Genomic DNA, 17,092 nt, shown 5'->3' with positions numbered 1-17,092 from the left:
ATTTTTCAGCGAATCGTCGGCCCCGGTCACGCGATTTGCGGATGTGCATCCGTTATGCGATCCACAAATCGCGGGAAAAACGCCCGTGTGACTTAGGCCTTAGGACGTAACGATTTTTGCGGGGGATTCTCACCTCCACTTTTTAAAAGCCATAACTTTTTTATTTTTTCGTCGACAAGGCCATGTGGGGGCTTGTTTTTTGCGTGGCAAACTGTAGTTTTTATTGGTACCTATATAGTTTTGGGTACATATAATGTATTGTGAAACATTTATTAAACTTTTTTGGCGGGCAGGGAGAAAAAAACACCAATTCTGCCATTGTTTTGTTAGTACAGTGCAGAAATAATTTTTTTTTAGGTTTTCCCACTTTTGCACAATAAAAACCCATTTTTTTGGAAATTCTTTTTTTCACATCGTTGCATTCAAAGCCCCATAACCTTTTTGTCTTTCCATGGATGGAGTTCTGTGAGGGCTTGTTTTTTGTGTGAAGAACTTTCTATTGGCACCATTCTGCCTCAATTTCTAGGTTTGTTTTTTTTCTTACAGTACGGATACGATGATACCAAATGTGGGATTTAAAAAAAAAAAGTAAATTCCTTATTTTGTATGAGATATTCTCCCCTAGAAGCAATACAAAATAGATATGCAGACATTTAATCACTATCTATTACATGGCTAGTTAATTGTGTAGGACAAACATGTTCCCAATATATGTCAGAGGCTGAGATTGCATTATATAAATGTGAGCGGAGTTGGAAGTCTAACTATTAGCAATAGGAAGGCCACACTTCACACATTAAGTACCGTTATTACATTCAGAATGTATGATCACATTACTTCTAAAAATACAAGAGGCAATCCCTGATTATACTGTAGGGAAAATGATGTATGGCTTAAAAGGAGAGGGATCACATGAAATTGCTCGATGCAGAAAGAATGAGCAGTTTGAAATCGCACCACTTGACCTATATATCTATCTGGATGAAACCTAATCCTTCCAAAGCATACAATTTAGAACAGGGCAAAAGGGGTCAGCTTCATTGTTCCATGTGCAGTAGGTAATAGATCTTTCTTCTGTAGGTCCAGATCTGTCAGCGGTGCATCAACTGGTCTCTCATCCAGTCCTCTCAGCAGTCCGAGGGTAAGTATTGAGAAGGAAATGTGACAGTAGAAGTGGACTGAATACAATTGCATTACTTTGGCATACCATGCCAGCAGATCACATTATCACTTCCAGGTGCCATGCATTACATACAACATCACTAGCCATCATGCACCAATTCAGCCCTAGCTTCCTTCAAACCGTATGGGCAGAGCTGTGTTTTCCATCATTCATCATTGCCGTACTCAAATATGGTTGTATCATAGTATATAAAGAAATTCAATATATCAGCGACACAGCTTGTTTTTTCCCGAATTTAGCGCATTCACCTGCAGCCTTAAAATGGTGTATAGGATACAAATCTGAAATTAAAAAATATAATTATGATATACTGTAATTTTGACAGGATCTGCCAACAAACTATCCTCTATGGGTTTAGGAGTCCCATGGCTAAATTGGGTTTTCTTGTCTATTCTTTTGTTGTTTCTGGGGCTAAGTGAGGCTCAAGATGTCTGTGACGCTTCTTCCCCCAGCATTACTCATATGATATAGAATATTATATGGCAATTTGGGCTAATAAATGGACAGCTGATTTTTCAGCTTCTGTCTGGCAGAAGTCTCATTCGGTTGGAAAAGAAAACTTTACATTTTGATGCAGCAAGTAGTTTTGAACAGAGCCTTAGGGCATCTATCCAGATGAACGTTTTTTTTTGTCCGTGTATTTATCTCTTTGCATTCCATTTTTGGATTCAGGGTTTCCTAGGGGGCTTACTCTTTCTGCCATTATACAATGGCGCCATCTGCTGGCTAGAGCCAGTACTGCAGTATGAACATGCTGGAGAGGCCCCCTGACAACAGAGCGGCCAGTAACCTACAGTAATAATACCCTGTTGGACGTCTTCTGACATCAGAGCTGTACAGCCTTCAATCAGAATGTCTTTAGACATCAGACAGTGGATTGGAATGTGTTAACAGGCAGCACATGGACCAATAATAGTTAATTAGGCTATTTAAATGAGCATTTTTGCCTTGTACCAGATTTATTATGAGTTTTAGACACTTTTTATACCTCCTTCATAGAATCATAGAATGGTAGAGTTGGAAGGGACTTCCAGGGTCATCGGGTCCAACCCCCTGCTCAATGCAGGATTCACTAAATCATCCCAGACAGATATTTGTCCAGCCTTTGTTTGAAGACTTTCATTGAAGGAGAATTCACCACCTCCCATGGCAACCTAAATAATAAATCTGCCCTAATGTTCATGGTTAAAGTTGTTTTGAAAGGATGCTTGTAAGGTTCCCACTTATCTGCATTTCAGTCCAGGCCAATATAGTTGCTGCAGGTTAAACTAGGGAACAATGGCTAAGAAATCCTCTCCTCTTCATCCTTTCTTTTCGAAAGCAAGGTTGTTTGTAGCTGCAGGTGGATCTTCAGGTCAGGAGCCACAGGATAGTCATGGTGGATGTTGGTTTGGTGGAGCAGAAATGTAAAGTCTGATGAAATGGTACAGATTGCAGGACAGAATACAAGCAAACAGTCAGAAAGTCAAGCCTCTATTGCCTCTGCCTTCCAATCTAAAACAAGCATTCCATTTTTTAGTGATATCAATAATGTTAAGTGGTTAACTCGGAGAACCATCTAATTAATCTTTTAAAGTAATTGGCAAACACTAAAACTTGCAATAACCCTTTAAAAGTTTTAGACTGAACCCAGTCTTCGATGGTCTGCACATAAATGTATCCATGAGGAACTCTGCAGCTGACATAATGTATCCCAAAAATGTAATCTGCTGTGCTAGGAAATGAATTTTGCAAGCAAGTAGTTCTCTTGCAATTTTTGTAATACAGAATGGGATATATTACAAGTAAGGTCAGGAGAAAAGATTAGAACATCGTACAGATACACTACTAGAAACCTGCCAAAAAAGTCTCTGAAAGTATATTTTACAAAAATCTGAAAAGCTGCTTGGGCATTACTCAAAGCGATAGGCCTTACCGAGTATATGAAGTGCCCGTAAGGTGTTAAGCGCAATTTTCCACTCATCATCCTTATGTTATAAAGATGAGAGTATGTGTTCAGCTGACTTCAGAATTAGCACATAGGACGCACCCAAATCCGCAGCTGTGGACTTCCAGACCAAAATCCACAGTCTAACTGTGGATTTTGATGCAGAATTGTAGGTAGGTTTTAAGCCATTTTCAATTCTGCATCAAAATCCGTGGCTTGCAGTGTATTTTGCAGGCTAATTCCGGCCCATGTAAAAGCACCCTAAAGAAGTCAGAAATCAAGGGTAATGGATATTTATATTGAGGATAGAGGCAAACGGGCATCAAAATCTTGGAAAAATCAGAAGGGAATCCACCTAGGTGTTGAGGTTTTCTGATGGTCATTTCTTGAATTCACGAGATAACCAGGCCAACCATAGTGAAAGCAAAGGCTGAGTGCTTGCCTATTCTCTGGAAGAACGTTTAGTTACAACTCATGACTAAAGTAATACCGTCTTTCATCCTCCAGTCCAGCTTGATAGAAAGAGAAATAGCTGCTTCAAGTGTCTATGGGGATGGATAATAAACCAACATATCCTTTTTGGCCTCGGAAAAGCCCAATCAAAATTGATTTAGAAGAGCAGGATCCATCAGAAGTTTGTGGGAAAACAACTGAACCCAGTCCAATATCTTTCCACTTAATGTTTATCATGGTGTAATGCACTGATTGTACTTTCGGAGTTGCAATGCAACCAGAGGCTGCCTATAACAGTCCTAGGGCAGCAAAAAACACATCCACTGAAGACAATTCTTGTGAGCTTTATCCTCTTCTCCTGACTCCCATCTGCAGGTCTTCCTATAATAAGGACATTACTAGGCCGACTCATTGTTGTTTGGTAGCTGAGAAACAAGGATGAAATACAATTAAAAATTTTGTAGAAGAACTAAGACCTTACTACAATTTCCAGAGAGCCTCTCAGGCAAGTGAAATTTGGACACTAGGGAATATCCTGTGACCACAGCAGCTTGGACTCTCTCCTTGGGGAAGGTGTTCAGTGAGCTCATGAACCAGTTTTAGTAATTTCTTGGATTTGATCCGCAGGTAACTATACTCGATCAATGTTTTGATCAGTTATTCTGCATTGTTTTGTAATGAGTCTAGGTCCAGATCACCACATTTGACTTGGCATAGACTAAAGTGAGACACAGAGTCAAAGGCCCACGTGGCATATTTTTTACATGGATTCTGAGATGAAATCCCCATCAAAATCCATGTTATTTTGACTTCAGTGGGAATCTGCACCATAGTTCACATGTTGTAGGTTTTTCCACATAGGGATTTGAATTTTTGAAATTCTTGATGGAGTTTCTCTATGGAAATCGTATTGGGCGACCACACACAATTTTTTTTCCCTTCTATGGGGCGAAATCTGCATGAAGATTAGCATGCAAGTCCACAGCAAAATTCTGAGACAAAGCCTTATATTTCTGCTACGTATTATGTGGCAGCTCCATGTTGGAAATATCAGGAGGAAGCTTGGCTCTAGCTGTGGATGAATCTCCAGGTTCTGATCCCCAGGATAGTTGTGAACTGGTGGTAGTTGGTTTAATGTCTATACATGATTATGGAGGTGGCCATCTTTCCTGAGCTACATTTAACAGCATTTAGAAGATATGTATTACAGCAGCCTCATGGGACAATTATCAGCAAGGGATCCATTGACTTGTATAGGAGACAGTTTTAGGCAGGCTCTGTGCACCTGTGCAAAGGCCATTTTGCAGGGAGGGGAGTAGATGGTCACAGCTTTTTGCCAATTATGAATGGTGGATCCTGTGTTATCTACATATAGGTGTTACCGGTCAGTGTAATCTTCTCTGTGATGTTGGTGAGATGACCGCTGCAAAGCTTTCTTTACTGATCAGGAAGTATCAATCTATTATTAGGCTCTATGGTCAGTGTGAAAAATGCTGAATTTTAGGATTTAAAAAAAAAAAAAAATACAGATGTTATCAAAAGTTTTTTTTAAAAAATCACCAAAAATTCATTAAAAATATGTTTAACACAAAAATTTATTTTACATAATAGGTGATTTTCTGATGACACATTCCCTTTAATACATAGAAGTTAGCACAGGAACTTAGGCAGGAGTTAGCTGGAAGTCAGAACAAGAAGCACAACAGATTGCAGTGCAGGATACAAATGGATGGTTAGACAGGCCATGGGTCATTAACAGAGCTGAACAAAGAAACTTAGATAAGGGTAATTCAAAAGAAATGGTCAGATACAAGCTGGATCAGTTAAGCCACTGTCAAACAGTAATCAGAAGAACACCAAGACAGAGAATATAAAAACAGGCACTGAGGTTAAAAGGGGTTAAGAGAAGTTGGGGGACCGTAAGATAAACTTTTGCACCTGGGCCCATGAGTCTTTAGTTATGCCCCTGGTTAACACATTAGGACTTTAAATAGAGAGCCTAGTACTCTGATTGGCTGAACCGTCTGGGTCTCTGATTAGATGGCTATGCTTTCTCTTCGGCTCAGCATCCCCACCAGTCCTACCAAGTACTCTATTGTGATGGAGAACGGAGGGGAGGAGACACACCGCTGGAGCAGGGTGAGGTATTTCTACTCAGATAAGTGTTTAATAATTTATGTACCCACATTCTTAGGGTGCTTTCACACAGCCGCAGATGCCTGACCGGTCGTCCCAGCGATGATTGTTCCTGTGCTTTTACACAGGAACATTAATTGCTAGTGAATGGAGGCGGAGCAGGCCGGATATTGTTTCAGCCCGCCACCTACACTCACAGTAAACAGGCAGTCAATCATAAGAGAATGACTGCCTGTTTAAATGGGCCGATCCATCGTTCAGTTTTTCTGCATGCCGAAAGTGAATGACAAACCAACTTATCGTTTGTCATTCAGTCATGCTTATAGACTGAACAATAATCGTTCAGATTCTCATTGATTGACAGAATCTGAACAATTTCTCGGCCCATGTAAGAGGGCCCTGAGTTTCATTAGAGGGGCTTAAAGTTCACATATGATTATAGACTGATCCAATTTAGCATTGCAGATATGGGGCTTTTCAGTTGTGTTAACTTACAGTAATACATACCATAAAGCACCCACATCAGGAAGAAGACTAGGGCCCAATGTTGCTACCTGTTGCTTTTTATACATATTGATCACACTTCAATTTTATACTAGTAAATAGTATTCCCACTGAGAAGAAAATTGTATAAATCTTGAAATTATTGAATTTAACTTTTTCCAACCTGTTTGAGAACTGGCTTTGATGAAAGTTCATACCTGTTACACATATTATGCACACACCAGTAGATCCCATGTCCTGCCACATTGTTCCATCTCATTGTCAAACATCAATGCCCATCGGGCACTTTTCTGTCCCCCCTTGCCAGAGTCCCGTATTCACTTTCTCCCCCACACCGCTGGAATCCGCTGATGGGGAGGACCCCCGTGCCATCTGGCAATCCAAAGCTGCTCACCGTCAGCCTGACCCGAAGACCCAAACGTTGCCTGCTAAGACCAGCCTGGGAGAGAAGCCCCTACAGACGATTAAATCAAATCCCTTACCGATTACCATGACTGCCTCCTCCCCACCGCATGATTCCTCAACTTCACCTCATCGCTCCCCATTATCCCCTCCTTTTTTCCCTTCCTCACTACCTGCTCGTTTTTTCCCTGGTACTAAATCCACCACCAAATCTATCCCTTTGCCGCAGGTGACCCCTCACCCTTCTCCCCGAGGTAGTCCCCTCCCTACCCCGCTGGGTACCCCAGTGCATACGCCCAAGGACAGCCCGACTGGGACGCCCAGTGGCACCCCTCCCTCAAGTCCAGGTGTTGGTGGGGTGGCTTGGAAGACACGACTCAACTCTATCAAGAATAGTTTCCTGGGTTCCCCACGTTTCCACCGTCGGAAATTGCAAGGTAGGTTTTGTTTTTCTATATATGAGTGCCATCTAGTGGTCAGATTGTTGAGTGGCTTTATCAAAATGGCTGCAGATATATATATATATATATATTTTAATTCACATGAAAATGCATGAAATGATCACATTGTCCTTATTAGTCCTTAACTGCTTAGTAAAGTGTTGGTTCAAATCTTTATCACTTGTGTTATAAACCATTGATATGTAACGTCCATTCCGTCCTTTTTGCAAAGCAAACTTTGAATTTTAAAATGATCATATATTCAAGTACTCCTGAGGGACTAAAAAATTGTGTCAAAAACAGTTCAATAAAGTTTCATTTTAAGGGGAAAAAAATCAGGTTTAAAAAAAAAAAAAAAAGTTTTCCCCACAAAACCGCATTTTCAATTGATAAAATACAAAAAAGTTTTTGAGAAGCAGCATTCGTAATGACCTAAACGATGAAAATATTTTGTTATTTATCTCGCATGGTGAACACCATAAAAATAATTTTAAAAAGTAATGCCAGAATTGCTATTTTTCTTATGTTTGCCTAAAAAGCAATCCAAAAGTCATATGAACCTCAAACTGCTACTTATAAAAACTGCAACTCTTCCTGCTAAAACAAGCCCCCACATTGCAACGTTGCTGGTGAAAACAAGACCCAAAACATAATGGAAAAATTTCTTGGAGAATTTCATCTCCCCCCCAAAAAATGTAATAAAGGTTATACAAAGTTATACACATTATATGTACCCCAGAGTTGTGTCATTAAAATATACAACTCGTCTCATAGAAAACAAGCCCTCATACTGCTATGTCAATGCGTTATAGCTCTTGCAATGCGACTATGAAAATCACTTAGTCCTTAAGGCACAAAATAGGCCAGTCACTAAGGGGTTATTGCATGCAGAATATGAACTGAAAAGAGGGAGAGTGAACTGCTGGCAGCAGTAAAGGGCTCAAGTCTCCTAAACCCTATGCTGCTCAATTCCACCCTGCTAAGGGTGGTCTCACATCTGCTTCAGAACCTGCAGAGGTTCAGTCACAGATGTTGTGTTTTCTTCTGTGCAAAAGCTGTCCAGCTGGGCGGTAAGTGGAGAGACCCCATTCTAGTCAATGGGGTCCGCCCAGCGCTGTTCCGTTCCGTCCAGAGATGGAATTGTTCAGCTCTGGGGATTCCCCTTTCCTGCTTCCTGAATGGAGCAGGAAAGTGGAATCCCCAGCCCAGTTGTGAAACCACCCTTACTCAACAGTCTAGCAAAATGAAATAGTTATTCCCAAGTCAGACAACTTCCAAAGCTTGTTTGACTATTTTGTAACTCCCATAGCAGTGAACAGAAAGAGCCATGCACATGTGCAGCCACCACTCCATTAGTTCTCGGTCTGACTCTAGCGGCCGCGTCCCGCGTCACCAAATGAAACTGAGATATGGGGATTTGTCATGATTGTTTGAGCTGCTGATACCCCTTTAATTCAATCCCCCATAGAGCCTAGTTTTCAGTTTTGGATCTAGGGTATTCTGAGCCTTCAGGACTAGACACAATTTAGAGGTTTTTGTTATACATTTTTTATATCTTCCTTTCAACTTGATATTTAAAATGATTTTTTTTGTGACCAATGCAGGTTTCTTTTTTTTAACAGTTTTTTATACATAATCTTCAGGGGAGGGATATAATTTTTTGACTTATAGTTTGAAAAACAAAATAGTAAAAGAAATACCTTTTTTTCTATATTTTAGTTAATTTCCTGGTAATCATATAGTCTTACCCTAGAACAGACTTTTATTTGTGTTTGTCATTGTATATTGTTAATCCAAATACTAACGACCACCTGTCTGTGAGTGACTGTGTGACTATGTGAGTTACATGTGATGATGTCATCATTATGTGATCAGTCTAAGGGGCTCTGAACTCTGCCCCTGATCAGATGACGGTGACATCATCACAGGTCCTAAGTTATGCAGAGCCTGACAGCAGCCGTGTGCTTAGAGGACCTGTGATAATGTCACTGTCATGTGATCAGTCACAAGGGCTCTTGGTGGGAATAATCTATTTAGGAGACCTTTTAGGTATACATATTTCTGCACTATTCTTTTCTAATATAACTGGGTCTGCACCGCAGTTCCATTTAGGGCTTACTCACATGAGCGTATTTTACACACGTCATGCACAGTGCTGAAATCCCATAGACTTCATGCTCTATGTGCTCAATAAGAAACTACGTTATTACGTCATGTGTTTTCCCTTTGTTAACCCAATAAGTAATCTTCCCTGTTTTCTTCTGTTCACAACCCAAAAATTCTACAAAAAAAATTTAGACAAAAAAAATCCCATAGACTTGCAATGGGGTATTCAAACATGCCTTTTACACACATATGAAAATATTGCAGCATGTCCATCTTACAAACAAAAATAGCCCACGCAAGTGGGAGTGTTAAAAATTTGCGATGACTATGCATGATACCTGCGTACTCAGTGTGTATTTATGCAAGAATGCAGGAGAAATTCCTTGTTCCCTCTTCGTGCATGAAATACGTCTGCAAAAGAAAGCAACAAGGACACAGTAAATATGAGCAGTTTCAGTCCGTGAATACGCTACAAATTTCATGGACAAAAACTGCTTACGCCCATGTACGTAAGCCCTTCCAGAGGATATCTGCCCGGTATCAGTGACAGCTGTTAGCGCTGTGCTGGGTGACGTTAGACCCAACAGCCGCCTTCCACTACTGCCATTCTGGCAATCATAGGTTCAGTCAGGTCACCTCCGGAAATAATAAAGGTAGCTATTGCATACACACAGCTCATTGAGCAAGGTGCATGTAAACAGAGAGCATGAATCAACAAGACTATTGACGCTGGCACTTTGTCATAGAAGAAACTACTGGCAGAATTGTATATATTAAGCCCTTAAGAAAGCAGCTTGGTTTTTTTTTTCATTTTTGGTTTTTCCTCCCCACTTTAAAAAAAATCATAACTCTTTTATTCATTCATGAGGGCTCAGTCACACGGGCGCCGATCCGCCCATGTTCCTGCACAATAAGACCGCCGCACTGCAGGTGCAAACGACTCTCCGCACTGGCCGGAAAAAAGAACACATGGTCGGCAATGGAGCCGGTCATGCAGAGAGTAGTCCGCACGCGGTGCGCCCGTCTTATCGTGCAGAAACACAGGCGGATTGGCGCCTGTCTGACTGAGCCCTCAACGTAGCTGCCTGAGGACTTGTTTCTTGTGGGACGAGTTGTATTTTTCAACTGTGCTAAACTTTTTAAAAAGTGGAGTGAAATGGAAAAAAAAAACTATTCTGCCATCTTTGGTGAGACTTTGGTTCTGCAGCAAAAGTGACATGATAACTTTATTCTACAGGTCAGTACGATTACTATGATACCAAATCTATGTAGTTTTTGTTGTTGTACTACTTTAAAGAAATGAAATATCTTTGGAGAAACACAAAATTATTTTCTCCTTTTATCTTCTCACCACCATAACTTTTTTATTCTTTTGTCAACATAGTTGTGTGAGGGTTTGTGTTTTGCAGGACATCCTGGAGAACATATAACTTCTTGATCACTTTTTATTACATTTTTTTCTTGGAGACGGGGTGACCAAAATACACAATTCAGATATTTTTTATGACAACATTCACAGTGTGGGGTAAATAATGTGTTACTTTGATAGATTGGACTTTAATGGACGCAGCGATACCAAATATGATTTTGGTTTTTTTTATTTAGATTTTTTTCATACCATAACATCACACTGTGATCTGACAGGCACATTATCAAACCACGCCACAATCATGACTTGATCGGCAAACCTGCAATAGTAGCCATGTGGACTTGTAAAAGACCACTGGCTGCCATGGCAACCAAACAGCATCTCATCGCAGGTGGAACGTTCGAGACCCCTGAATTCTGATTGAGGCATTTAAATGCCGCTGTCAGAATTGACTGCGGCATTTAAAGGATTAACAGGCGCAAACCCCGGATGTCAGCGGTGAGAAACAGCCAGCATCTGCATTGTATGGAGTAGGATTGGCTCTCAATTCCCTGCCCATACAAACCTGAACCTCCATGATGTAACTCCATGACTAATGCCTGCTATGTTTCAGTGTTTGGTGACCATTTGCAGCCCTTCATGGACTTCAAGTACCCCCACGATGATGGGATATTTCAGCAGGATAATACACCATGCTATGGGGCCCAAATTGTCCAGAACTGGTTTGTTGAGCATTCTGAAGAGTTCCTACGAATGGTGTGGCCTGCACGTTCAACCAACATGAGCCTAATCAAGCATTTATGGGATGTGGTTGAGAAGTCCATTCACACCCTAGACTCTGTACTTACAAATACCATGGAGCTGTGAGAGATTCAACATTCCTCCAATCATCTTCTGTCCACTTGTGGAAACTATGCCACATTGAGTTGCAGCACTTTGCCGGGCTAGAGGGGGTCCTAAACAATATTTGTTCCTGTCACATGACTTTTGGCATGTCAGTTTATGTATAGTGGATATAAAAAGTCGACACCTGTTAAATAGCACCTCTATCAACTAGCAGTGTACTGGAGGCTTATATATTTTGGCTGCTTCTTATAGCATCTCTATCAACTAACACCCTGTGCGTCCCAGTATTGCCTGCCTGCAGTTATGTCGCTTCCCTGAGGACAGCATGCTGTGAGACTATGATAGTGGCTATAAATGACTGCCCTTTTAGCTTACCTAGGAAACTTATAATCATGCTGCTTGCATAGTGCCTCTCTCTATTAACTCACACTTTTGTATCATACCCTTTCAGCTTGCCCAGCTAAAATACACTAAAGGCCCATTTACATGCAAAGATAATCTTTCAAACGATTGAAAGTTTTAGCAATCTTTTTTAATAAAATGTTAATGGACACTACTGTCCATTAACATTTTATCATCTTCATTTGCATGTAAATGGGTCTCCAGGAGCTGTTTGCAGAGCCCAGCGTGTGATTAATCCCACGCTCAGTTGTGCAAACAGCTGCATTGTTCTCATGGGGGCTGCCGGCAGAATACAATATAATCTCCCGACTCCCGCAGAGAACACATCATGCTGTCTATTGAGAAATACTTAATCTCTCTGCGGCTGAACAATGGATTTCAAGTTTACCTTAAATCCACTCTTCAAACGAAAAGTGCACTATAGCTGCGTTTACATGTAATGATTATCGCTCATTTCGGTCTTTTGAACGAATTTTGAGCAATAATCGTTACGTGTAAATGGGCCTTTGGTTCCTCTATGGACATGCTCCAGATCTAGTTCAGCCACCTACATCTTTATTGTAAAGTGTCTTTGTCCTTTTTTGAATATATGTTAATAAAGTATACAATTTATTATTTTGTGTTTGAGAGGGTATAACCACTAGGCTATTCTCTTGCCTGTGGCAAATTTCATGATATATATCTATGCAACCACGTTATTTTCGTTTTTTCTCACCCTAAAAAAATTTCAGTTTGTTTTTTCAGTGGAATTGTACAAATGGATCCCATTGAGGGCCGAGTCAGACGGGTGTCTTTATGTGCGAATTTATGTGTGCAAAAACGTGTGCCTAAAAAATTTGCGTGACTAAAGCGGGCATCACGCTGAAAAAAACTGCACTTGGCCGCATTTTTGCGCACATAAAGTGCGCTGCCCGCTATCCCCTGCTGTGGCTGTGACAGCTGTAGCAGGGGATTCCTTGGATTCCCTGGATGCCGTCACATCCAGGGGTTTCACCTTTGGTCAGTGGGGTCGGCGGCAGCAGCGCAGCCCTATTGACAAACAGAGAACATCAAGATGATTTTCAGGGAAGGGCTTATATTTAAAGCCCTCCCCTGAAAATCACTGCAGGCAGGGCTTGTCAGCAGCCCATTGCTTTCAATGGAGCCGGCTGTAGCGCTGCAAGGTTTCACATCCGGAAAAGACGAATGCCGCAGCTACCTGCGTTTTAAAACTCATTGCCCTATATTTACCACTGCACCTTTTTGAGCGCAGGTAAATATCGGGCATATGACCACTGCCATTGAAAAGCATTGGTTCTTAATACATGCGGATTGCAAACGCAGGTAACGTCTGTCTGACTGAGCCCTGAAGGTTGAAATAAAGCTGAAATGATTTATCTTTGTCAGATTTTTTAACATGACAAAACCATGCCATTTGAACAGGGACATGTAGACTTTTTATATCCACTGTATATAGAATGATATGGTGGTTAATGAACATAAAAAACAAGAGGTGTATTTAGAACTACATCACCCAGATCCTAAATTTCAGAAACCAGCCATAAAATACATATGGTGGTGAAATAATAAAATCCTATATATTGAAGCAATTTCTGTAATAATTCTGTGATAAGTGCACAGATTACACACGAAATGCAATGGAGGGGCATCAGAGCTCCATGTTACAATTTGCATATTATATGCAATCATTGAACAGCTCGCTAGGACAGACGAACACCACAGCTAGCACAATACATATAAAACAGTCTAAAATGGAAACTAAGGACAATGATTACAAACTGAAGAGCAAAGGGGAAGGGGTGTCATAGTGCATACCAAATGTCTCCTGTTGCTAAGACACTCAGCAATGTGACTATTGAAATAATAATAATGCTATCTGTCGTGTACCATCTAGAAATAAGCTACCGCAACCTTAGGGTTGATTTTCTTGTTAAAGCAATAGGTTGTCCAGGTCTAAATGATTGCTGACGTATTCTAAAAACTGATCATCAGTAGCTAATTCCTGGGGGGTCCAACCCCAGTGATCTGTGCCAATCAGCTGTCCGCTGGCCACTGTGTCAGTATACAGAACTGCAGCACACAGCCCTGTACACACTGCAGTACCCTAGCATGGCAGTGGAGGCACAGTTTCAATGGAAGTGAATGGGAGCTATGACTGCAATACCATGCCGGGGCACAGCAGACAATAGCTCTGCGCACAAGTGCACTGGCCCTGGTGAACGAAGATGCTACCCGGGGAAGCAGACCCGCGACAGTCAGCTGTTAATGATCTATTCTGAGAATTAGTTATCATTAATTTAGAGTTGAAGGACCCATTTAATTGAATACATTAAACATTTCTAGTATACTGTAGTTTGCACCTATTTGGTTACCTACTACCATGTTTCCCTGAAAATACGCCCTTCCCCAATAATAAGCCCTTTCCTGAAAATAAGCTCTAGCTAAACTACATGAAAAAAAACAGCAATACTCACTTGGCCCGCGGCATCTAGGTCTCTTGCGCTGGTCTCTGGCGCTGCGGCAGGCTGCCATGTCCTGAGCATTGACACAGCCCTCTCTTTCTGGTAATGAATACCCCGCCTCCAGCAAGCGAGTGCTGTTATTGGATCACGAGTGCCACTGGCGCAGCCAATCAGAGCAGGCGCTTGATCATTCACAGGCATTCAGTGAATGACATCACTAAATGGCTGTGATTGGTTCATCAAGTGCCGGCTCTGATTGGCTGAGCAACGGCAGTATTCGAAGCCTCGTCACCAGACAGAGAGTGCTGTGTCAACGCTTAGGATTACATTGCAGCCTGCCGCAGCAATGGGGACCGGCGTGAGGAAGCCAGATGTCGCAGGCGAGGTGAGTAGAAGATGTTCCCGAAAATAAAACACTGTGCCTCTTTTGGGGCACAATTTAATATAAAACAGTATCTTATTTTTTAAGGAAACGTGGTACTTGATAAAAGTTCACGATAGTAACCCCTTTTAAATATAGATTTAAATAGGATATTAGGCATAATTTACAATTACATAGCTTCATTTAGCTGCCAGTGTTTAAATAGCTTCTTTTTAATTTGAAGGTAAAGCTGTCTCTTAAAGAGGACCTGTCGCCTCTCCTCACATTCCTGTTTTAGTAAATTCTTGCATTTCCCTTAAAGGGGTTGTCCCGCGCCGAAACGGGTTTTTTTTTTTTTCAACCCCCCCCCCGTTCGGCGCGAGACAACCCCGATGCAGGGACGTACAGACAGCTTACCGGAGCGCTTACCTTGATCCCCGCGCTCCGGTGACTTCTATACTTACCTGTGAAGATGGCCGCCGGGAACCTCTTGCTTCGTGGACCGCAGCTCTTCTGTGCGGTCCACTGCCGATTCCAGCCTCCTGATTGGCTGGAATCGGCACGTGACGGGGCGGAGCTACACGGAGCCGCTCTCTGTCACGAGCGGCTCCATAGAAGAACACAGAAGACCCGGACTGCGCAAGCGCGGCTAATTTGGCCATCGGAGGCCAAAAATTAGTCGGCTCCATGGAGACGAGGACGCTAACAACGGAGCAGGTAAGTAAAAAACTTTTTATAACTTCTGTATGGCTCATAATTAATGCACAATGTATATTACAAAGTGCATTATTATGGCCATACAGAAGTGTATAGACCCACTTGCTGCCTCGGGACAACCCCTTTAACTTAACCGTTCTGGAACATCTTTTCGTGGAACTCTGCATTATACCATTCTCCTATTATTCCTTCTGGAAATGTATAACTAAACTGACAACTGTATATTACCATATCCTCTGTCAATGGGGCATGTCACTATACAATCTGTCCAATCAGTGCTGACAGCATCTGTATGAAGGGATGCACCTTATTGACAAGGGAAATGGTAATGCCCAACTTATTCATATATTCAGATCCTTTTTAAAGATCTTTTCTGACTGATATAACTGTATTTCTCACAGTATCACAACTCTAGAACATCTTTTCTCAGAACTCTGCATTGTGTTTCTCCCCTGTTATACTTACTAAAAATGTTACTAGTTGGGTGTGTCTTTACAGAGTCTGACATTATCCAATCAGTGCTGACAGTGCAGGGACACGGCCCTTTGTCAAGGGGAATGGTAACACCCAGTTGTCAATTTATTCACAAGTTTTCAGGGTGAATATTAGAGGATTGATACAATAAAGAGCTATAAGAAATGATGCTCCAGTATTATGTCATGGGGAATTCAAATATTTACTTAAACAGACAAATAAGGAGAGCTGACAGTTCCTCTTTAAGAGAAGCAATGCTCACCTCTCTTCTCCTCCTGCAGCGGCTCCGCTGATGATCCCAGTTGGTGTTGACAGGAGAAGTCAGGTGACCACTGCAGCTAATCAGAGACATCACAGCCCGTTCTCCTGGCATCAGCGCTTATATCCTTTGGAACGGTGATGCCTCTAATTGTCTGTCACCTGACCTCCGCTGTCAGCACAAATTGGGAGAACCATGGAGCTGAGGATGGGTAAGTACTAGAGATGAGCGAACGTACTCGTCCGAGCTTGATGCTCGTTCGAGTATTAGTGTGTTCGATATGCTCGTTACTCGAGACGAGTACCATGCGATGTTCGAGTTACTTTCACTTTCATCTCTGAGACGTTAGCGCGCTTTTCTGGCCAATAGAAAGACAGGGAAGGCATTACGACTTCCCCGTGCGACGTTCAAGCCCTATACCACCCCCCTGCAGTGAGTGGCTGGCGAGATCAGGTGTCACCCGAGTATATAAATCGGCCCCTCCCGCGGCTCGCCACAGATGCATTCTGACATAGTTCAGGGAAAGTGCTGTCTTGCTGGAGTTGCTATAGGGAGAGTGTTAGGAGTTATTTTAGGCTTCAAGAACCCCAAGGGTCCTTCTTAGGGCCACATCTAACCGTGTGCAGTAGTGTGGAGGCTGCTTTTTGCAGTGTTGCACTTTTTTTTTTTTTTGTATATCGGCCGTGCAGAGCATTGCGTCCTGCAGTAATTTTACATTGTCCAGGGCCAGTACTGGTGAGGCAGGGACAGAAGACATATTTAGTGTATATAGGCAGTGGGCCTTTCCAAAAACATTTGGGAAAAAAAATCAATTTGGGCTGCCTGTGACCGTCCTCAGTGTACTGGGTCTCTGCTGGGGGTAGTTGTCCTAATTCATACGCAGCCAGCTAAGTGTTACAGCAGGCTTGCGCAAAATTCTTTCCTGGCTCTGCTGTGCGTTCCGTAAGCGAAGTCAGCCTCCAACCACAGGCCAATAAGCGGCACATTTAATTACAGCGTTCTGTTTCTGCACTACTGGTAATACACCATGCTGAGGCGTAGGGGTAGGCCT

At 42.0% G+C, this 17,092-nt stretch overlaps 1 protein-coding gene across 2 annotated transcripts in view; it reads left to right on the top strand.

Annotated features, from left to right (window-relative positions):
• The window catches only part of BRSK1 (BR serine/threonine kinase 1), a 301,897-nt gene that overhangs the window by 256,315 nt on the left and 28,490 nt on the right, over positions 1–17,092 (top strand). Inside the window, exons 13-14 of one of the 2 annotated variants that reach the window (XM_066607747.1) lie at positions 1,081–1,141; positions 6,835–7,042. In XM_066607747.1, coding sequence (XP_066463844.1) covers positions 1,081–1,141; positions 6,835–7,042 — 269 coding nt within the window. Of the gene's footprint in view, positions 1–1,080; positions 1,142–6,510; positions 7,043–17,092 lie in introns of both variants that reach the window. The other variant, XM_066607746.1, reaches the window with a different exon arrangement.

This window comes from Eleutherodactylus coqui, chromosome 6 (genome assembly GCF_035609145.1).
Source record: "Eleutherodactylus coqui strain aEleCoq1 chromosome 6, aEleCoq1.hap1, whole genome shotgun sequence".
In the NCBI taxonomy this organism is placed as follows: Eukaryota; Metazoa; Chordata; class Amphibia; order Anura; family Eleutherodactylidae; genus Eleutherodactylus; species Eleutherodactylus coqui.
Note: the sequence above shows the minus strand (reverse complement) of the source record. Positions and strands in the feature narration are given on the sequence as shown.